Genomic DNA, 24,241 nt, shown 5'->3' on the forward strand with positions numbered 1-24,241 from the left:
TCCAAAACTTTAATTTATCATAAAAAGGGACATCGTCTTCCCTTGGGGACATATTTAGAGTGCTATATTTATATTTAGAATTATGTATTTTTGTGCTTTAGGATTCTGCACCAACTTTCTTTCCTCAGGAGAAAGTAAAATCTTCTCCCAACCCATTAAGGACACTGTCTGCTTTTGAGGATACAACTGGGTATAATTGAAACTCCCAACTCTCACTAATATGTTACACTTCCTGCTAACACTATAATAATCTTCCTCCAAACATACTGTCCCCTGTCTGCAACAGGTGTAGTTCAGGAAAAGTCAGCTTAATTATGAAGAAGAACGGACAGCTGGTTTGGGCTTTGAGAGCCAGTAAACTAGTGAGTCGACTAATGAGCAGAACACAACTTGTATCAAACCCAAAAAGTGGAAAGAGAGACTATTTTACCACCATACCTTAATGTGGACCTGTCCATTAAAACAAAACCCAAACCACACCTTGACCAAATCAGAAAGAACCTGCGTGACTTAGTTTTCTTCTTCCAGTTCAATAAAACACAGATAAACGCTTTTGTTTGCTAATTTGCTCATGTGCTGAGATTTTGTATGGAGGTTACACAGAGAAACAGTGTCTAAGAACACAGGCTACATGAGCAGCAGCATGTGTTGTTGGGTCCACTCTTACATCTACACTGACCCAACGCACATGGCCAAATTGACTAGACTAGAAAATCTAGACCTCAGTTCTATCCTGACTTTAACAGATTCTGTTGTCTGAAATGTACGAAGGGCAGATGAGGGTACGCTACAAACTAAGGAAACAATTCTGGATGAAGAGTCACGGACTGTGTGTACATGCACAAAATATTCAGTTTTTTCCCTTACTCCAAAAAAAGACAATATTCTTACTGAGCTGTTTACATGGTTAAAGAGTATTCCACTCAATGCAGCCCTGAATGCTCTGATTAACGCGCCCTTACAAGTCGTTTATCACGTCAAAATATGGAAAATAAGATCAAAATAAGATGTTTTCTACTCGGATATGTTCTACCATGTGAACGCAGCCTCCCTCTTTCATTCCCTCAGCCACCTTCTTGAAAACATTGCGATATTTGCGCATACCCAAAAACCGGTTAATAACCAAGTCTTTCATAATGTTTAAAGTGTGTTTCTCCGTCCGACCAGAATTGTGGGCCTTTCTTTTGGGCATACATCTCTACCCCAGCTGTTGACTAGCTGATCTGTGTACAATGCACAGAGTTGAGTGTAAACAAGCAGAATGCTATGTGTCACAAACTGTGGTAAAAACCCCAAATGAGATGCATTTTCCGAAAGCACTGTATACATGTCCACACAATGCTCCTTAAACCCAAATAACATTGGCATATCCTGTGTGTTTTAATTGCAAAATGCTTCAGTCTGAAAAAGCCTAACTTGAAATATCCAAACAGAATATGGTGTTTGCAGGATATTGTTGTCATATTCTGAATGATAGTGGAATATTAGTGTGCATGGAACATACTGAATGTTGCACTGTGGATGCCATGGGTTTGTTTATATTGTGTCTATAAAATGTTGTATTTTAAAAGACTTTAAGGTATTATCTGTTGTTCCACAGTCATTCAGTAAGTTGGTCCAGATGACAATGATGATTAGATGATAAATTGACTGTAGATGCCCGAATTTCCTTCTTTTCTAGATTGGGTGAGTCTTTGGTTTGTGAGAAGGCAGAAAACTTTCATAGGTGAAAGGAGGAGATGGAAGCACATTAATGACATTGACTTCCATGTGTGGGGTTGGCATTTGCTCTCAGTATTGTGTTGTTTTTTGTTGTTGTTTTATTCCTCTTTATTCATGAGAAAGCGCCTTATTTTGACTCCTCTTGTTTCTACATTTGTGTTTTAATGGGGTCTGAATGGGTAACTGAGGAAGTTTGAGTCTGATGTTTCTGATTTACATTGGTGGCCCTATTCTATTCAATATATTACAAGTCATAATAAAATATTTGTTTGGGTCAGTCCATGTTTTCAGGCCGGCAGGTTTGTCTGAAGATCTCTGCTGCCTCATCGCTAACACTATTTTCTTCCTGAAACATAAGCCACCGTCTAGATGCATAAAATTGATTAGATATATTAGTAATGCTTAGTTTCCAGGCAAAAACACAGATATCTCTGCTGCCCTCCGTCGAGACTGCTAAGTCTTACATTTTGAAAGGCAATCATCTGTACAAAGTCAGAGTTGCCCATGAGCAGTAGACCTCCATTCTGCCTGCCAGACGGTGTGTTACATCACCTGAGATCTCTCTCTAGTTGTACATGTAGCCTCTAACACAAATGCCACTGTGCCTCAATGCCCTCAGATAACTTCTACGGGACACCGAAACCCCCAGCGGAGCCGTCTCCTGCAGCACCTCCTCTGAATGTAAGTGAGGCCCTGCTGCCCGGAGCCCGGCCCAGCGCCCAGGGCAAAAGGAAGAGGAACCAGTCAGTCAGCAACATGGAGCAGCGTGCCAGCCTGGAGCCGCCTGAGGAGGAGGAAGAGGAGAGCCCGGTTGTCAATGGCAACGGGGTGGCCATCACACCAGGTACAGTAGGATGAAAGAGAAAAACATCAATTTCCTGTTGATGTTTTGTAACACATTTTTCTTCTTCTCGTGAATGAAATTTGATTCAAACACGGTCTGTTTCCCATGTGTTGTGACCGTGATGACATTTTAAAACATCATGTTTTGTTTAGGAGAAAATCTGTCTGGAAGGCCTGAACTGTCCCCAGGGTTATTTATTGCTGTCTCACTGCTATGATAAAGTAAAACCATAGAAACAAGTCAGTTGTCATAGCAATTGTTACCTTTCTTTTTTATTGTCCTTTATGGGTATATCAAGAGTCTCTTCTCTCTGCGGTTTACACAGTCCAGCCTATGCAAATGGCCACAAATCTGACAACAAACTGTACCCTGACCAGTCATTATAGACATTAACAGACTCTGTTGGCATGAGTGTGAACTGTACAGGTTCTCAATAACCTTATATAACAGAATGCACAAGGGCACCTTAATGTCTCCACTATTATTACTGTCCAGAGTCTCATTTTGGCTTCAGCTCTCGTCCCTCTGTCCTCTCATTTCTCCGTCTCTCCTGCTGTCTTTTCTCTCCCGCCACTGGCCTTTGTCCTTGTTTCTATTAATACCCCAACTCTCCCTTCTCTCTTCCTCTCCTCTACCATCTCCTTCCTTCTGACCTCGCTTGCTTTTCCTTCGTCTCTGTGGTCCTGTCCCTTCTGCCCTCTCCTCTTCCTTCTCCCTCCCCCAACTCTCTTTGTAGTCTGTGTTGTTGTAGCATGTCATATATTTTCCACTACTACTTACTGTCATGTGTTCTCTATTTATACTTACTTAGACTGTAACAGAAAAAAATACAGTAATCCCTTTTTTGACATGCTGGTTTAGCCTTCACAACAAAACTATAAATCTCTGTAATTTAATGAAAGACTTGACACATGAAAGACTTATCTGCCTGCCTGATTTTAAACAGTGACAAAATGAGTTCCTTACTACACCTGTAACAAAAACAACAACAAAAAATAGCTATAGAACCCGTTGTGGTGAAAAGTTAAGTGTGACTTATGCCTCCCATACACTAGAAGACTTTTAAGAGACTAAAGTCTGACACCTCACATCTAAAGACAATGCAAAGGCTGGGGATGTTGGAGGGTCACTTTTTGCAAGATGTCAATTAGATTCCATTTGAGATTATTTCCCATCCTACTCATGGTGAAAAATATTATGTTTTTGGGTTGTCCATACATACAGACTGACAGATAGACGTCCATCCCATCCTTATGAGCATGATATCTCAAGAACGCCTCAAGAGAGTTTCCTGTTGCTCTTACATTAAAAGTTCCAATAGACTTAATCACAGTCTTTGTTTACAACAACTTCTGGGTAGATACCGCCCCATGTCATGTACATAAAATGAAACAGCTAAGCAAACACTACCTCAATTGGTTCGTTTTTAGCCACCTAAAAAATATCAATATCGGTTTAATGTATACTATGTTGAGAATATTTTTACCATTCACCTTGCCATCAGGCAACCTTCTCTGATGGGGAACTGAGGCCAGTATCTCAAAATCACCAGTCTCCTTTGCCAAAAACAGTGATTTTACGTCGCAGTACACGTGCGTTGCTGGTCTGCAGCTGTCTGGATTGGTGTGTAAGGTGAAGCAATGAAAATATAGCGATTTTGGTGGTTGGGTCTTTTTAGTTGGCTAGAATAGGGATGCACCGATCTGATATCTGGATCGAATATCGGTCCCAATATCATCAAAATGCAACCTATACCTGATCTGTTTCATTTTATCTTAGGAAAGAACTGTTTAGTCATCAATGCCTGATGTCTTTAGTCTTTTCTGTTCTACATGTAAAGGTATATAGCTTTTTAGGTCAACCATGGTATTGGATCGGTATCGCGTATTGGCTGATACTCAAAGCAACAGCATCGCGATCGGTATGGAAACTGAAAAAGCTGGATTGGTGCATCTCAAGGCTAGAATACATTCTACTGCGGCCCCTGTCTATGGGAGTACATTGCTTAGCTTGCATTACAGTAGATTTCATTTATTAAAGATGCTAGCAAAGCAAGGAAGTGATAGCTGTAGGTAGGGCAACATCACAGTGATTTGGTCTACTGGAATATTATAGGACTATATAGTTTGTTACTTCTCTATCGTGTGCTCCTCATGCGCTGACTTAGATGCCACCAGCTTTTCTTGTCACTCTAAAATTCTTTTCCTTGTGTTTCTGACTCAGTCTCTGACCCCTAAAGTCTCTGTCTTTCCCTGTTCCTCCATTTCTGACATTCCCATGTTGTTTTCTCCTCATGTTCATTGTCCTCAGACCACATCTCTCTCACTCTCTCCCTCTGTCTCTCCTGGGGGTTCATAGCTCTGCAGTGGCCTGGCTCTGACTCATCATGCATGACGTGTGTAGTGTGCATCCAGGTCTGCATGTGTGCACAGAGTGTATGTGAGAATAACTCTGTGTGTGTGTGTGTGTGTGTGTGTGTGTGTGTGTGTGTGTGTGTGTGTGTGTGTGTTGTGCTCCACAGAGTCCAGTGAACATGAGGACAAGAGCACAGATGCCTCTGGGGAAGTTGCTGTTGAAACGTCCAGCCAGGCCCCAGCCTCTGCCGAGCCCCCCACCGAGGGAGAGGAGGCCCCAAAATCCCCCTCTAAATCCCCTGCCAAAGTTCCAGACATAGACGAGGAAGAGCTGGGTCCTCTGCCTGACAACTGGGAGATGGCCTACACTGAGAAGGGAGAGGTCTACTTCATAGAGTAAGAGAAACGTATCCTATTTAAATACATTTTGACATGTTTAAAATACAAAGAAAGAATTTTACTTTTAGTGTTACAGGGGGTTAAGTCAAGTGTTTATAGTTATAATGAAAAACATTACCCTTGTAAATAATAAAAATGCTTTAAAACAAATCCAATGTAATGCACCTCATAAAGTGCACCTACTTAGTTTATGTATGGCTGAGTGTGTAAACTTTATAGCACTGCCCTCTGTGTTGAATAATTGATGTAACTTAAAGCTACTAATCAGACATACTGGATAAACACACACACACACACACACACACACACACACACACACACATTCACACACACACACATACATGCACAGCCATATAAACTTGTGCCCTCTGCTCTCACCCTTACTAATTAGTGGCTGAGGGCTAATTAGTGGATTAATGGCCATTTACTTTACCTTAGAAATCCCCTTTTTTTCTCTTTGCCCCTGCACACACACATACACACACACTCTTCTCGTACAGGTCATTAGTGTTACTTCGCACTCATCTCTTTCTCTTATCCTTTCTGTCAGTCTCGCTCTGACCTCTGTTTGCCCCCTCTCCTCTTATCGCCAGTCACAACACCAAAACTACATCATGGCTGGATCCCCGGCTCGCGAAGAAAGCAAAGCCACCTGAAGAATGCAGGGAAGACGGTGAGTGTGAACGACCTGCATACCTGTTTGCTCTATTGTTTTGTAAGCTTTAGTTTGTGTTCACTTGAGTCAAGCTCATCTTTCACCGTTTGTGGGAGCATGTCGTCTCTGCATTTCCTGCTGTTTGTGTACCCGTATTGTCTGTTCCTGACTCACTGTTCCAGTGTGTTTTCCCTCCTCAAGAAAAAGAGCACAAAAATACTCTGTTGTTTGAGGTGTTTGTTAGTCTGCAGCTGGTCTCACCGTTCTCCATAGTTTTCGGGAGGGGTACTCACACATACAAAGGAGACTTTTTAAATCCAGAAAGAATAAGCTTGACAAATAAATTTACTTCTTTAGGTTTGTTGTAGAGAGGTGATTATTAGCATAGAAGCACCTTGCAAGATATGCAGAGAGGATTCATTGTTATGCCTCATAACCAATTATCTACAGAAGTAATTTATTAAACTTACAGTAAGACATTACTGACAAAAATCACAACAACAAAAACCTTTGGCTAGACACAAGCAACACCCAAAACCTGTCCATCCTGTGAAAGACAGCTATTAGCTGGACGCAGACAATTTAACACCTACACTGGCACTCTGATAAGGAAATGCTTCAAATCATGGCGTTAGTTGTTACACCTTATTAAAAAGCTCTAATTATAACCGTGTGCTCCAGACCTCATCACTCCAGAACAAGATAATGTTGGCATTAGATATTTGTCTAGTTGTCAATAAATCTCATGAATAACTAAAAACAGTGTGTTAGTCCATGTCTTAATACTTTATGGCTATCCTTTCCTGTCTGTTAAATTAAGCTGGAAGCACATTTGTCCTGCTAATGATGTAAATCTTTAAAATGAGTTTCAATTATAGAGTTGTTTTTCCTAATGGCTAATTAAATCTGGGACAGGCAGAAATCTAGAAGAGGTAAAAAAACAATAGAATTTTAAATGACACCCTCCTCCTGCAGTTTCCCCTTTGTCCTATGCCCCTGCCACCAGATGACCACAGGAATATGCACACGCTTCATACAGTAACCCAGTGTTTACCACTATTGATTTACGTAATCTTATTTCACTGTAGAGCTGCACACAGCAAATTCGCTCAGGCCCTCCTTGCCCTGCTCTCTCTCCGTTTCTCTCTCTCTCTTTATCAGACCAAAAACGAGACAAGAATGAGCTAGCCACCCCACGGTCCCTGCACCTTGTCCTGGCCACTGTGGACTGCTTCATCTCGAGGAGAGCAGGCATTAGCTCAGGAGACGGACCTTCAATGTGCGACTGTAGCGGCTGGAATTTGGCCAGTGCAAATCCCCCCAGTGTCGGATGTCACAGTAGACTGGTGACCAGCGGCAGTGCCAGGTCTAACATTTGTAGCAGCAGTAGCAGAAAGTTTGCTGATCCGGCAGTGAGCTTGAGCTGTCCAGTCGCTTGGAGCAGGGGATTGTGCTGGCTGGATTCGAGTTTCTGTGGCCACTGATTGGGGGTCTGTCTCTGGAGCTGCTGCCAGCTCTCCTCCTAGTGCAGTGGTCTGATGAGCAGCCAGGAGTGAGGCTCAAGCTACCATTAGCTACATAAACTCAAGTCAACTGCAGCCGTAAACCCTTAGCAGTGGTTAGCAGAAGGCTAAACTATTATCATCTCTGAAGAGCTTTACTGATATTGACAAGTGTTTTATTTTGTTTGTCAGACTCTCTTCTTTTTGTTAAGTCTGTTGTCCTTTTTTGGGTTGCTTTGCAGTGTAGGCAGTTGTTGCTAATGCTTGTATAGCATCTTTCTCTGCAGGATTCCATTAAATCAGACTTTAACTAAAGAGATATGAACACGCATCTGTATTTGTAGAAAAGCCAATAGGTGTGGCCTTGCTTTAAAAAGACCTGTGATTAGCTAAAGTCTCTCATCAGGGGTTACATCAGGGGTTGGCAACCTTTTTGATATTAGGTGCCGTTTTTAAATTTTCTTGTTAGTGAGTGTAATAGAAATATAATGTTAATCCCTTGCTCCTCAACATGCTCCATAAAAACTTGTGCTTTGTTACCTCTTATTGTTTGAGGCTTTGTTTCAATAAGCACCAGAGCTCCTCTCTGGCAGTTAAGTCACAGTATCTTGCTATGACCGCCAAATGTGGTATGTCATTCACATCCACACTCTCATCAAGTGCAGTGCTAAAGTTGCAAACTTTCTCTGTGTGTGTGTGTGTGTGTGTGTGTGTGTGTGTGTGTGTGTGTGTGTTTGTCCTCTTGTATCATTCTGATTCTATTCTCTAAATTCGCAGCACAGAACCCTTCATGAGTTTTTTTCCCCCCTTGCCAGCAGTTTGTGGAGTTTGAGTCCGAGGGTGGATAATTGATCAGCCAGTGCAATCAGAGCTGAACAGATCAGGCCGATGGATGAGAGGAGCAGCTGTGTGTGGTGAAAACAAACTTTTAGACCCAACACAATGAACAGCTAACTTTCAATTTCACTGCCCCTGGCATCCTGCTGCTCCATCTTAGTCCAGAGCACACATACAATGAATGACCAAATGGTAGACTTTCTATATTCTAACAGCGCTCCTAACGAACAGTCCAACTGCGATAATTGAAAATCAGTATATGGTGGCAGATGTTGTTATCGTGACAGGCCATCACAAATAAATAAGTGTTGGAAACCTGCACTTAGATATTTCAAAAAACTCATTTGCATACTTATTGCTAGTGTGCCATTAGTTAAGATAATGGTGGCACCCCAATGGTGGCACACATGCCTAAGGTTGCCAACCCCTGGGTTAGATTTTCTAAAGCCTGACAACAGAGCCAAGAAGAGATGCAGAAGTCTGGTGTTCTCTCAGTCCACTTGAATTACAATATGGTCAAAGTTTATTGCGGTTTTTGCCCAATGAAGCCAAAATAAAACTGCCTACCTCAGCTTTAACATCCTAAAACAGCTGGACACTGTAGTTTTTAGCAACCATTGCTCAAATTGGAGCAAACAGTGCATTTGTTGGGGAATAATTTCAGTTGTGAATTATTACATTTTTAACACTGTAGTGTATTGGTTCACAACCTGGAAGTTTTTGCAACTCCAAAAAAAAAGATCCAAAAACAAACAGAACACATAAACCTATTTAATTTGAATAAATTGATCAGAAACAGACGTGTTCTACATGGTTGGACATCGCTGATGATGGCTTTGTAGTTGAAATGCGTCTGTTTCATTTATTTTGCCCACATTAAATAAGTTAATTATCTGTGAGTGCCGGTGTTCTGTTTGTTTCTCAGCTTGCCTGTTTATTAGCAGTGAAGTGTTGAAGAGTCATCTCAGATTTTTTAACTTGAATAACTGTAATGGCCTGAAGAGGTAAATCTAAAAAACAAAGATTAGAGAAACAGCATTCTGAAAAATTGTGCCATTTTGTGTGGGAGAAATAGTTTTTTCTTCTGTAAGCTGTTCATCATGTCATGGCCCCCGTAGATTTATCCTGTGGCCCTCAAACAGGGTCCCACTCGCTCTAGTGAGCATTTACATCAGCAGAATGATGTATGTGGGACTGAGTGACTCATTCATGGGTTTTAAATAGTTAGACAACAAGGTCGGCCTATGGCACAGGGGAGGAAGCTATGTCAGGCGGAGAAAACTGTATGCACGCAGTGCTTGCATATAGGATGAATTCATTGGTCGTTTGTCTGTTCGGGATTTGTTGACAAGAAAAGATTATATAGAGTGTCACCAGCCTTGTTTGTTTTAATGCAGTAGGAATCAGGGGAAGCAAAGGTGAGAACAATCAATGTCATTGACCAAAAATTGAGAACAGTGGTTTAATACAATGAAAGTCCAGTGCTGAGGCCAGGCATGTAAATAAAATAGGGTTTATGCGGCGGGCCAGTGTGATCAGATTTATAACAATGAGGTGATCTTACATCTCTGCTGCTGTCACAGCTTCGTTCAGCGAATTAGGTTGTGATGTGATTCAACAGAGCGAGATCTGAATCAATACCTTCTCTACCTCTCCTCTGTCCTCCATCCCTTCAGTTTTCTCCCTCCTCCTCTCTCCCCCTACACTCCTTCACTTCACATCCGCCTCTCTCTCTCTCCCTTTCAGTCTCCCTCTCCTCAATTTTCCTCCTCCCTCTCTTTTTCTCTCCCTCCTTCATTCTCCGTCTCTCCCTCTCTTCCTCTGCCCAGTAAAGGGCCGAAATGTGACAGGAATTCTAATAACACCGCTCAGCTCTGCACAAACTGGTTCTCACTCTCTACACACATACACACCCGCACACACCCACTACTGTTGTCAGTTCACAAACCCTTTTCACAAACATGGCTGACATACTTCAGCTTTGCCTTGGCAGAGCAAAGATCGGTTTTCACCGACGCCAGCAATATTGAGACGCCAAGATTCTGTCAGCTGCGATGCTCTGTGATCACTTATTTTGTGTTTTAATGCAACAACTTGCTGCTGCTTCTGTCTGTGATCACCTCTGTGTTTCTGCGTTTATAGGTTTTAGACCAATACTTGAGTGTTGTCAGGTATCAGATCTAGAGAGAGCAGAAATCATGACATCACCGCAGTCATATCCATAGAAAATAACAAATGACAACCTGTAACAGACATTTATACCACATGGGTCTGTTTCTGATGAATTTTGTTAATTTAAAATATTAATAAAATATTAGATAAATAAAAATAAAACATTGTTATTTAGTCACCATCTCTGTTTAGACCTAAGGAGTGAGCCATGTGACATAAAGTTGAGAGTTATGTTCCAGTGTTTGATTGTACAGAGGATACTGTAAAGTGATCATGTCTGTCAGGGTCAAATTGATCACTATAAGCGGATGATTTTTATAACTGAATTTTTCTTGTTTTGTCATGCAGATTACCATCTTATTGACATGTGTATATTCATTTATGAATCTGAAGAACTGAAATGGACAGTTTCACTGTTAACTGAATTTTACTGCCTGTTTCAAAATACAGAACAGCTGCGTCATTAACGGCAATATTAACCCACTTGACGAGGGCGGCTTCAACCACAGATGCTTTCCCTGTTGCACATATTTTCTGTCTCCATCACTATCAGCCAGGACTGTTTTTTTGTTGTTTAAGTAGACTAAACAAGGTAGTCTGAGAAACACTTCCGCTGATGCACATGGTTGACTCATTTTTGGCAGTTTGTCAGGAGCTCTGAGGAAATTTTTCATTGGAAGAAAATGACTTTATTTTTCCCATCATGATGTCAGTGTGCACAGAGAACCAGCCTCAGGTTGCCAGCTAAAAGCAGACAGGTTACCATGAGACAAAGTAAAATGGGAATTCAGTTTTTAAAACAAATAGAATTACTGTAGTGTATGTTGCCATATCATGAAAAGACCCAAAATGAACACTGTAAGCAGACTACTAGATTAGAAGCAAATTATTTAAACAGCATTGGTACTGTTTAGGAACGATTATATCCAAATCTTTTTGATCCATGTAAGTTACTGATCACTGTAACGTGATCTCTTTAAGCGATTTCCACTGTATTTGCACTATTACAAATGTTAATGTGATTGTGAATTAGGTTTTTTGCCCAGAAGTTGTGCTTTGGCTCTCTATAAACAGCAATTTGCCTTACTTAGCCAGTTAGCATTTTGAAACCCTAGATCAGACCCCGGTATTCCTGCCTGAAGAAAGTGAGCTACGTCAATTACAACACTTTTATTGTGGGATTGGACATGATGTTTTTTTCTTGTTTTTTTGCCTTGCAATGCAGATCTGTGCCCTGCTTCTGTCTTTTTCTTTCTTTCACGCTTTGTTTTTATTCATTTATCTGCACTTTATCCACTGTTTGAAGTTGAATTGGGCTTTTTTCTCTGTCTCATATCTTTGGGGATGCAGTGGTTAAAGGAAGTTAATGCTGAAGCGATCACCACAGCTAGAGGATTTTGAATCAAAGGCTGTTAGCAAAACATTTGTACGGGTCCTGGATGACACATCACATCCTCTCGCAGCACCTTTAAATTGATGCCTTCCAGAAACAGGTTTAGTTGCCAGGATTTTTTTTTTTCTTCTTCTTTTTTTCAGTATCAACAGCTCAGCAGCCACACGGATGACAGAAGGATATACAGTAGTTTAATCCAGCGTGCTACTCTACATTACTCACCCTGTTTTTATTTTCTTTTAATGATCACTCTGGTGTCCTGTAGCTCTTTTCTGATGTGCTCTTCTGCCTGTTTTCTGGTGTTTAAGCTTTCTGTGTGCTTGCTGTGCAGAAGGTGACTATTTAAAGGCAGTTTTCCATTTTTTTCCCCACATTAATGGACATGCAGTCTTTGAATGATGAAATATGCATGGAAGCAAGGATGTCAGATTCTGCACAGAGAGTGAATAAACAATAAATGTGGGGAGGGAACAGCAGGAAGAGGTGGTGCTGTTTTTAACTGCCCATCTGCTTGAAGGATTTCCCAGAGTCTCACAGCCTCAGGCAGGAAGCAGACAAACATTCAGACATACTCTCATCGATGCTGTTTCTGCATCTTCCCTCTTGTTATTCCCTTTCCGTGGCTTCCATCTCATGCATGTCTGGTCTTTTTGCTCCACTTTCCTTTAGCATTTCATATCCTCATTGACTATTCCCTTTTCCCCCGCTCCCACGCTGCGTTTTGGGTGAATTTAAGGAGAAGCTTGTTTGTGTTGATGTGTTTGCGCAAATGTGCAACTTTTGTGTGCATTGTGTTGTATCTATATGCTGAGGCTGACTCCCAGAGTTCAAAGGCTTGTCACCACAGATCTGGTTCGCTCGCAGTCTTTTTGTCAGGCAAGTCTTTTGTTACGTAACACAAGCCCGTATCTCCTCTCCCGCTCAGAAGAGGCAAGAACAGAGCGGGACAAGCTTCAAAACACAGCAACTGTTGGTTTCAATTCTGCCTTTGATACGCACTCAATCCCAACGCCGGTTTCAAAGTAATCTCTGTGCTGTTGACGAAAATATGCCGCTCATGCTCATTTAGAGGTGGGAATTCTCACCGAGGACAAAGTCACGATGTCGAAACCCCGTCTGTGACCGACAAAGAAAGAAATACGGAGAATTAGGAAGTGAGATGAGACGGAGATAGTGAAAAGAAAAGAAGTGTGAGAAATGATGGAGTTAGAAGTGATGATGAGTAGAGGGATGCCCTGCCAGTGTTTCTTCTTGAAAAGAGGAAGAAAGAGACAGATGCAGATGTAGAGAGGATTGCATATGAGGATAGCTGAGGCACACTCATCCACCATCAGACAGTGATGGACTCCTGCTAAAATGTTACCTCTGAGTTACATCACTGTCATTACACTCCGTCACGTCTGGGCTGGGTGAGGGCCATTCTTCGGTCTGTATTTTTTCTCACCCCATTACTTTCATCTTCCTGGTCTCTCTTTCTTTTTGTTTGTGTTGTATTGGCTCTTTTTTATTTCTAATCAATGCTCTCTAAATCTAGACTCAAAGCAATCACAAAAACTGAGGTGCCCAGTAGCTCAGTGGCTTGAGCAGACACGCCATGTACAAAGGCATTGTCCTTGCAGCAGTGGCTGTGGCTTTCATTCCAGCCTGCGGCCCTTTGCTGCAAAAACACAACACAGAGTTGCAGTTTCTAAAATTAGAGCTGCAACAATTAGTCGATTTATTCAGTTGATAAAAATGTATTTTGTTCTTGCACCATCAACAGGTCAAAATCTTAATGGTGCTTTATGACTAAATACTCTTTAAATTAATGACATTGTCATCAGCCTCAGCTATACTCTGTTAGTGCTAAGTAGCAAATGTTACCATACTAACATGCTTAACTGAGATGGCGAACATGGTGAACCTGACACCTGCTAAACATTAGCATATTAGCATTGTCGCTGCAAGCATTTAGTAGAGTCTCAAAGAGCAGCTAGTGTAGACTGTTAGTCTTTGTTGAGGAGATAGTTTGGATCTTACGAAGTGGGTTTATATGAGGTAATATCCATAGTCAGTGTATTACGTACTACAGACATGTCCCCAGTTTGGAGAAGCAGGCAGGAGTACCACTGTGGAGGCTAAGCACTGTACTGCTGTAAATATGGACAGCAACAAAACGTATTCCAGCCACCTAAAAAATGTCCCACCTATATTGAGAATAGCAATATCGAGAATATTTTTACGTTTTATCTTGATGCAAGCAGCCTCTCTTGATGGGGAGCTGTCTGTGCTCTCGTCAAAATCCATTTACAAAACAGGAATGGACAGGAGCTGCTGGTCTACAGCTGCATCTATCAGTTAGATAGCTTGCTTTATTGTATGACTTTGGTGAAGCCTAACGGACCCTTTAAACACCAAAGTCACACAATAATATAATGTTAAATTGCTGTTGTTTCATTGGTGTCTGGCTTTGAAGAGAGCGATATAACGGCTTCAGTCCCCCTTCGGAAATCGCTTTCTGATAGCAAGGTAAAATGTTGAAAATATTCTAAATATAGAGTACACTTAAACTGTAATTGATTCTTTTAGGTAGGGCTTTTTTAGGTGGCTAAGATACATTTTTTTCTGCTGTTCCTGTCCACAGCAGTACATTACTTAGCTTCCATGTCTGTACTGTTGTCTGTTTCTCCAAACTAGGGGTGTGTCCACCACCACCTACCATAGATAAACCACTAACTGTGGGTAAGTACCTCATACAACACCACTTAGAAAGATCCGAACTATCCCTTTGAGCTAATTAAATGTGTTAAATTAATGTGTTCCAGCATGTTGTGTGAATATGTTCTGGTTTCCTTAGTTTTCTACGATACTGAAGCTAAACATATGAAGAGCTCTGAATATTGGTCTAACATTATGTCAACTGGCTTTAGAAACATGTGATTTTTTTTTTACTATTTTCTGACACTTTAGACAACATGATTTATCAGTTTACTGAGAAAATAATTGATAGACAGATTCATAATGAAATGAAATAATCATTAGCCCTACACAAAAACATGAGGTCTGTTTTTTTTTTTTTTTTATCAGAAGTTTAGAAGTTTTTTGAGTTTAGGTTTTTTTTTCTGTGAGTCAAATGAGTTCATAGTGTTCCTGGCTGCCTCTTGGTCAGGGAGACTTTGTGTGAGAGGAAAGATGAGTCATCTAATGCAGAGGAATCACAATTAGACTTCATGTCAACAGAGACACCAATACAGATACACATAAACAAGCACCTGAACACACAAACAAGCCCCTCAGTGCTCATACTACATACAGACACATGATGAGGTGTTTGATTTACTGTCACAGAAGACATTCATTCAGACATGCAATCATGGTTCAGCCATCTTATACACACACACACACACACACACACACACACACACACCCATCTCACACAAACACAAACATACACATTGCAAATATAGACTCATGAATGCATAAAATCACACACACAAACACACTCTCTCTCTGTGTATTTCAGCAACAGGAAATAGAGACAAGACAGAGCCCTCAGCTCAGGCGAGGAAAAAAAAAAGACTTCCACTGGTGGTTTCCATGGAAACTGTCTCCCTTTCACTTTAGGGGGAGGGCAAGCGACTAGTGGATGAGTTAGGCCGACATTTAAGGTGGCTCATGGACAGGGTGGGAGGGAATTTAAGGTGGTTTGAAGTGTGAATCCATCTGACTTTTGTGCCTCCAGGATGAGACGGGTCGTTTCAGGTAATGGCAGTGCAGTGCAGGCGGTTTGAGCAAACGGAAAAGCAGACCAAAGATAATTGTGGCGTGCACCTCTTTCACCTTGGGCTGCACAGTCAGCATGCTCAGCAGCCAGACACACACACACACACACATTCACACATGGATTATTGATATCAAGATCACAAATCTGTTCATAATTGCATTACAGTGTGAGAGGATAATGCCACAGCATCAGCGTCACACAGACCAAATAATTGTAAAAATAATAGAGGTGAGGATTTTTGTGTCGGTGTGTGTCAGAGTGTGACAGTGAATCTGAAAAGACAAAAGACAAGACAAAGACTCAAAAGTTCTCTGCACGATTGCTCATACAATACCTGGGTTCGGTACGGATACCAAAACAATATTATTTTCAAAACTATTCTTAGAGAAATGTAAAGATGTTGGTGATGCTTTACTTTTCGGATCTGTAATTTCCAAGTGTGTCTCGAGGATAATTAGAACCAAGTTAGATAGTTCTTTTCAGGGTACGTTATTTATTAGATTGTTAAGAAACTGTTATCAACATATCTTTCTACTTCACTTCAGAAGAAGAAGCCAGAAGTCTAAAATATGAAATGTTATCACTCGGTTTTTGACAATTTTTGATACTCAGTGCTACAAACTAGGTTTGAGTACCCTTTACACATGAACCGATATTGATGCTGGTTTCGGTTACTGTAATTCGGTGCTCATACCAAGAGGACCTTTTTTCAGTACTTTACTTTCTCTGTAGTAACAAAAATTTTATTTTTGAACAAGCTGCAGTGGTGACGTGGTAGACTAAAACACAATTCTCCTCCCTCCTCTGCTGTTTGTGCATGTGTGCGTACATACGTGTGTATCTGTGTCTCCTCATCTAGCAGTGATACCAGGCTATTATTAAAACAAAATAGAAAAGAAAATAGACTAGATGCCAAAACTACCACGGCAGATTGGCGCTGCAGTAATGGTTTTGGCTGGCTGGGAAGCAGCTGTGGAGTTCCGTGGCAGGCTTCCTGACTTTAGGTTGCTTCCTCCTTCTGTCTGAAGAGCAACCTGGCAACGCTGTAGAGCTTTGTTGCTGGCTTCCAGACTTTGTGACATTTTTGTCTGAACCCAGCATTCTCTCCATTCTTGCTACTGATGGATTTGACAGGAATTGCTGTTTGGTAGTGCCAGCGTAATTCATTCAGCACCCTTGAAAGTACTGAGTTTGGTACTCAACCTTACCTCAAACACATTTGGGTTGGTACTGAGGTTTGATGCCTCGCTCTAGTAGTGTTGCCATTGATGATGGTGATGCCCTGTGATGATTCTGAGTTGTGCAAGCTGGTACTTCGAAACAGAAGCAGCACAACTAAATTTCAGTAAAACTCCCCACCTGCCCCCACTTTCGCACACCTTTCCACACAAATTCAACACCCAACACAGCCTTACACCCACATCTTATTCCCACTCACTTCCCTTTATTCCCCTCACTTACACCACCTCCTCAACCACCAAGGGTGTCAGCTCTTGAGTGTCTTTGTGTGTATGCTATGTGCATGTGTATATGTGTTTTAGTAATAAGCTCAGGGTCAACCAAGTCCCCCGTTGTTAGTGTATTTGTCATCTTTTCCAGCATATATGATGACACTAGTATTCTTCTACTTTTGTCAGGTTTGCTTTATTTCCCTGTGGAAAATGCCCATCCACTGACATGAATTTCATGAATTAGAGTCCTCAACACAAGACATGAGGATGAATTAATATGCGGGAGGAAGATCAACCTTTCAAGAACGCTTGCTGATGAATGCTGATCAGAAGTGCTGTATTTCTAATATATGTCTGAGTGGGAGGGGAACAGCTCAGGCAGATGGACTGTTAATGTGGGTGTGTGTATATTTTTGTATGTAAGCTGAGCTTGTAGTGCGAGGTCAGTTTCCTTGTTGTGTGCCTTTGTGAAAGCTGAATCTTAAAACTAAAAACCAAAACATCCTCAATTTTGCATACACCGACAGAGAGAGCTCATTATAGCGATGTGCATATGGTGTGTAAGCGAGAAAAGTTCGAAGAATAAGGCATAGAGTATGTGAATTTTAGTATTGCCTTGACCCAGATCTTTTACGATGGAGAAAGGAGAGATAAATCAGCAAAGGGATGGATAAAGCAAGGAGGGAACAGAGGACCAGGGGAGGAAGGGGAAGAGACAATTAACTCAACAGCCATGGAAGCCATCCAAGGCGAAAATGAGTGGGTGGGTGAAATAAAAAAGAGACAAACACAAAGTAGTATGGTGAAGGTATTGGGCCTTGAAGGATTTGTGCACACAACAAAAGGAAGTGACTGAAAGAAAGAGAGGGCGGGATGAGATTTGTCAGACGATTTAAATGTTTTTTTCCTCCTGCCCTGCTTTGTATTGATGTCTGTGTTGTGATTCGTGTCTCCATGAAGAAGCCACTGCTGCAGATCGAAGTGTTGTCTGTCTATTAAAAGAGCACTTTGGGAGCGTCTAGCTGTGAGCCCTGAGATTCATGTTGTCTCCCCTCAGTGGTTCAATTTAGTGTCTACATTCCTTCTCCTGCTCTCAGCATAAACTGACTTCATTTCCCTCGTCTGCTTTCTCCTTCCTCTCAGAGCTGCCCTATGGCTGGGAGAAGATAGATGACCCCATCTACGGCAGCTACTATGTAGAGTAAGTCCCCCCGTTGACTTGGCTTAACTCAGCTGCTCTGTAGTAAAACAGAAAATGCATTTCTATGGTTTACAGCACCTCGTTTATGAATTATAAACGAGTAAACTCTCATTTCTTTTTTATGTCTCACTGCTCATTTAATTTTAACAGTAAAATGCTCATCTGTCAGAGAACGCTGCTGATAAAACCTGCTCACCTGGTCAAAATGATTTAGTGTGTTGTTTTACAGACATACTGTATGTGTGTCCAGGTTTTATTTAATTTGGAAGTACATTCAGATTTGTTCTTGTCTTAACCAACTTTGCTGTAATTGAAGCTGAAACGTAAAGAACTGTTACTGTGAGGACAGGTTTGGAATCTCGCCGCTGTATTCTTAGCAGCATTTGCTTGTAGTAATTATTTAATTTGGGAATAACATTTTACATGCAAGACATAGGAAAAACCATAGGATATGATGTATTGATATATTTCTAATAAGCCAGCAGTATGTGGTAGTTAGATCTGAAAACGTCTGGACCCACTGGACCAACATTAAAACATGAGGAGCTGTGTTACATTACTTTTTTTAGATTGAGGCAGCATATAGACTCCACTTTAGATCAGAGCAACTGTCCTTGCTTTACTACTTATTATGGCTATCATGTTAGCAAACACACTTGCCTGATATGCCTTATTGTGCTATGTTCACACTATGAGCAACACAGTGACAGACTACAAGTCAATTTCAACAGACAAAAGCCGGTTGCATGAAACTAATAACTGATGCACTCCATAACGTGGTGAATCATTAATCAATCATATGTTTTTGTTTCTAGCCATTGTGCTGTGTTGTTCACAGGGTTCCCACAGATCCTTAAAAAGTCTTAAATGGGGGCGTTGGTATCTTAGTGGTTAGAGTAGACACCCCATGTACAAAGGCCCTGTCCTTGCTGCAGTGGCCTGGGCCCAAATCCGGCCTGCGGCCTCCCACCATGACCCCCCACCACACCCTCCAAAGCCAAAAAAAAAAACACCCCAAAAAATTATCTTAAAAAAAGTCTTAAAAGGCATTGAATTCATTAAAATAAAAAATAAGGCCTTAATTGGTATTAAAATTTAAAAATCTTAAAAGTGTTTATGAATCTTTTTTAATGACGTTGCACTGTAAAATCTTGAAATCTTAAAATAACTGGTAAAATTAAAAAATAAATAAATAAATAAATAACTTTCGCCTAAATTGCCTTTCGCATTAATGTCTCACAGGTCAGGATAGCAGAACCGATGTTCAAAAGCATAGATCATTTATTTGACTAAACACAAATTTTAGATGTAATTCAGTCGAGATGCTATGTTTCAAGTAGCACACATACAGAAGCCCATGACAACATAACTACGTTAAGGAGCCCTTTGAGCACACTTCAACACGGACTGAGAGAGCATGTCACTGGCCCGAGCCGGCCACGCTGTTGCTTTGTAGTGTGAAAACAGTTTTAAACATCCAGCAGAAGCATTAGCTGATGAATGCTAGTCCAATATTTACTGGCATTATATCTTTTGTTTCCCAACTCCTGAAAAAAAATATCTGGGTCTTAAGATAGATTACTAATTGTTCATAACTCTTCACCAGGACTTAATTTCAGGTCACTGCAAGTTCATGTTGGCTGGATAGCTTACACATGGCTTGTTGAGCCAGAGCAGCTACCCCACACCATCTTACATAGTTAGAAGATGAGAACTGAAGGGACTCTTATAAACACAACAGCGTACACCAAAACAATGAGCTGAAAGCAGCAGAGATTTGGACAGAGAGCTGTAGAGTTGGACTGTTGGTTCTCAGTGGGATCGGCAGCATGAGCAACACTTTGTCCTAATGGGGAGTCATTGGACTCATAGTGAATCAAAAATATTGCTCAGTGCAGTTTGAATGTGTCAATGATGTAACGCAGTGAACTACTTTGTGGTATTGGTATTTCTGGCTTGAAGCTCTTAATGATCCCTTTTCCATTAACTGTATTGATGCATTGTATTTTCAGTCATATCAATCGAAGGACACAGTTTGAAAATCCAGTCCTGGAAGCCAAGAGACGCCTGGAGCAGCAGAGGCAGATGCAGAGCCAGGGACTCTCTGCTCTCCCACTGCCCACTATATACAGAGGTACACAGGGAATACTATAGTATGTGCAGTACTCAAATCAAACCATGCTAACATACTCACAGTTACATGAAAATACAAGAACAGCAGGAAAGACACACGGGCACATGGTCTTGATCTTCAAGCCATCAGGAGCCCCCGAAACCTGGTGCTGACAGATGTTTTTAATTAACTGTAAATTCTCCCATATTTACGGATTCTTTATATCGAACATTGTGGTTGTTTTTCTGAATTTTCCCGACCCATCTCATAGAACGGGCAGTTTCATGAGTATTAGTTGGGGCAGATGCACAATGTCACAATGTACAGGGTCGAATGGAGATTGCTGGCAGTGCGGGGGACAGAGAACATGCTCGCCCTGAGGCCCCTAGTGGGCTAATCTGAGTTTGAGGACGTACTAGACCAGTACATAATGTACCGTTTCATCTGAGTGAAGACTGCATTATCTCAGATGAGTCAGCTTATCAGGAATTAAGGCAAATGTGTCTTTATTGCTGCTTTTGATTTCAGAAAGAAATGTACAAGATGTTCATTCAGTGTGCAGGATTTAGGGGCATCCATAGGCAGAAATGGTATGTAATATTCATATCTGCGTTTTTATTCGTTTATCGTCACCTAAAAATAGGAAATTCTGTGTTTTCATTACCTGTTTATACGGAGTGGGTCCTCTTCCAGGGAGTCTGCCATGTTGTTCTACAGTAGCTCAGAGCAGACAAAGCCAACACTGGCTCTATAAGGGCCATTTGCATTTTTGCACTGGCCACTGTAGTTCTCCCACACGCTTGGCACATGGGAGAAGTTTCAGTTCTGCAACCTCAGTTCTAGATGCCATTAAATCCTATACACTGGCCCTTTAATTCTTCAGCAAAATAATGTGACAAACCAAATGTACATGGTTTTGAAGTATCAAGGATATCTAAAATATCATACTTCAACACTTCTGTCCCTGCAGAGAAGCCATTGTTTACGAGGGACCCAACCCAACTGAAGGGGAACTTCCTGTCGACAGCGCTGCAGAAGAGCAACATGGGATTTGGCTTCACGATCATCGGAGGCGACGAGCCCGATGAGTTCCTGCAAGTGAAGAGTGTAATACCAGACGGACCCGCTGCTCAGGACGGAAAAATGGACACAGGTAATTTGTGTACCAACGCAGGATTTTGACAACTGGTTGAGCAGTAAATTGAGGTTTAAACAAACTACAAGCTGTCACTGCTGTCATCGCTGATACAGTATTACTGTGTTTATAGAAATGCTTAAGCACAGTCCCATTACTCTGACACCTCAACATTATGGACCTTAATTTGCTGCCAAAGCAGATCAAGTGCGAAGACCTTTTGCTGGCAGAGTTTCAATTTCATTTCTGTCAACATTTCATGTACCTGGAAGGCCAGGGGAACGCAGTAGGGTGTCAGTATCCAGTAAATTTGGTGCTGCAGTGTAATTTTGCCTTCACCGACTCAGAACATGTCTTGGCATCAGCACTAGTGCTTTGGTTAATTTTATGCCTCTGCTGGCAAAAGCCACCCACATGGACCTCCAAAATCACCTCCACACAGTCTGTGTTTGTATCTTTGAGATTTTGTCTTCAGTGATTTAGTGATGAATTAAACTCAAAATGTCAGTATTTTTCCATGAGACGTGAGTGTCTCAGCAATTAATTTCTCTCTCCCATTAAGAAGATATTAAGGCTTAACGTCAAGTATGTTTTGCTTGATTGACAGGTATTCCAGTTTTTATCCATGATTGTTTGTGCAGCCTCAGATTTTGTAGTTCTGAAGACTGACAAACAGCATTAATAACCACTGGATGATGTTTTGTGGTCCTGATCTCATATGCAGATTTTTTCAACCAAAAGAAATGGTTGTTTTCATTCAAACTAAGCACAACACAGGCTACTCTTCACTTAAACCTTCATCGACCAAGAGACGGACACATAATGATAGACATATGCAACATACAAAAGGAGACACGACACTCTGCTGTTCTATAGAAAAATAGCAGCTTTTTATTTATAAGGCCTGAAATTTGGGCCATGGCCCTGCTTCATGAGGCACCATGCTCCTTTTCTTCCTCCTTATGGTCCATTTTTGTTGCCAGGACTTTGTCTGTTTAAGTGCTAACAATTCAACATTTTTCAATCATATTAGTTATGTAAACAAAACTGCAGTGATACTCCAAGCAATGTTAAAGCATGTTTTAAAAATGAATATGACTACGGTTAGACTGCAGGCAAATCAGATTTGTGTGATATGTGTGTCCAGACAGCACCAGCCTGTCTGCATGGATTGCTGTGGTAATGACGTAGGCATCAGTAATGACGTAACTACGCTGATGACGCAGCTTTTCAACATGAAAGCAATGGAGGTCCATCATTTTGTCCTCCAAACAATCATGCTGCCAAGTCGTGATGCAAAACTCCTCCATCACACTCCATGCAGTTTCCGTCACTCTGGATTTGACGTCATTGTTGTGTGTTGTCAGTGACGTAAAAGACACTTTAAGATCCAACCCTAGCAGCCAGAGCATCTGGACTAAAACACATTTGAAGAAATCCAATTGTAATCTTATTTCAGACCACCTCCAAATGTGGTTTGGATCTGATTTGCACGTCACAGCTTATGTGGAACAAATGAGAATCAAGAACCTGTTCCAGCTGAGAACTGGTTCCAAATTGTCCGATCCATTGGAATCACTTGCCATTGCGCATATCAATTCCTTTTATTAGTACCGACATGATTTCTGATAATGACGTCAAATTCAGGAGTCTACGCTGCTCGAAGCTTGCAACAAGAAGGAGTGATGGCAAAGAGGGAGAAATAGTCCAAAGCACAGCTCCATTTTACAAAGAAAGATGACAACAGTGTGTGTAATGTCCGCATATAAAACTGCCATTTATTGGGCTCAGCAGATTTTTTCTTTTTTTTTTTTTTTTAAAGATAATTTTTTGGGTTTTTTGCCTTTAATGAACAGGACAGAGTGAAATGGGGTGAGAGAGAGAGAGTGGGGGTTGACATGCAGCAAAGGGTTACAAGCCAGAGTCGAACCTGCGACCACTGCAGCGAGGCATTGCCTCTATACATGGGGCGCCGGCACGATCCACTATGCTACTGACGCCCCAGCAGATTTTTTTTTTTTTTTTTTTTGACAAAAAAAAAAAAAAAGAAAGAAAACGAATGCTGTTCAAACATTTGCTCATTTCATCCATTTTAGATGATGGAAGCCAGACTATTGCTACACTGTGTTCAGACACAGAAAATTATCAATAAGGGAATCGATAAAGAATTGGACCGAAGAATCAGTCAAACAGAAACGATTGGTTTCAATAAAATCTTATTAATTCCCATCCTTACTATGTGTTTTTGTTTTTGTTTTTTGCTGTCCAGACTTTCTAGAATCAGTCTGGATGCAATCTGGGTATATCCAAAAAACTGGTATGGGCCGGCAGCCTGAACAAGGCCTAACTCAGTCATTGAGGTTTCCATATCCCCAGAAATATCAATTCATTTTAAAAGGGGACATCATTGGCCCTCGGTGGCATATTTGGGGTGCCCTATATTTGTGCCTGTAGCACTGTGTGTCCCAGACAAGGACTTCAGTTTCCTCTCAGCACACTCTCCGTCCTCTGTGAGTGCACTATAACGTTCTGCTTTTAATGGGAATGAGAGGAACTGATTTGATTGGCTATAACTGACACCAGCCCACACAACACCTACTTCCATTAGCAGATTCATTTCTGCCTTTACAGCGGCAATGCAGGTGCAATATCACTACACAAGCTCCAGTGGTCAAGGTATTATCACAAATCAGTCGTATA

The 24,241-nt window shown here is 41.2% G+C and overlaps 1 protein-coding gene across 9 annotated transcripts in view; it reads left to right on the forward strand.

Moving 5' to 3' along the window:
* The window catches only part of LOC125887652 (membrane-associated guanylate kinase, WW and PDZ domain-containing protein 2-like), a 108,855-nt gene that overhangs the window by 56,702 nt on the left and 27,912 nt on the right, over positions 1–24,241 (forward strand). For all 9 annotated transcript variants that reach the window (XM_049574634.1, XM_049574632.1, XM_049574633.1 and 6 more), the window contains 6 exons: positions 2,342–2,566; positions 5,088–5,316; positions 5,913–5,992; positions 18,236–18,293; positions 20,306–20,427; positions 21,377–21,559. In XM_049574634.1, the coding sequence (XP_049430591.1) occupies positions 2,342–2,566; positions 5,088–5,316; positions 5,913–5,992; positions 18,236–18,293; positions 20,306–20,427; positions 21,377–21,559 (897 nt within the window). The remainder of the gene's footprint in view (positions 1–2,341; positions 2,567–5,087; positions 5,317–5,912; positions 5,993–18,235; positions 18,294–20,305; positions 20,428–21,376; positions 21,560–24,241) is intronic.

This window comes from Epinephelus fuscoguttatus, linkage group LG4 (genome assembly GCF_011397635.1).
Source record: "Epinephelus fuscoguttatus linkage group LG4, E.fuscoguttatus.final_Chr_v1".
In the NCBI taxonomy this organism is placed as follows: domain Eukaryota; kingdom Metazoa; phylum Chordata; class Actinopteri; order Perciformes; family Serranidae; genus Epinephelus; species Epinephelus fuscoguttatus.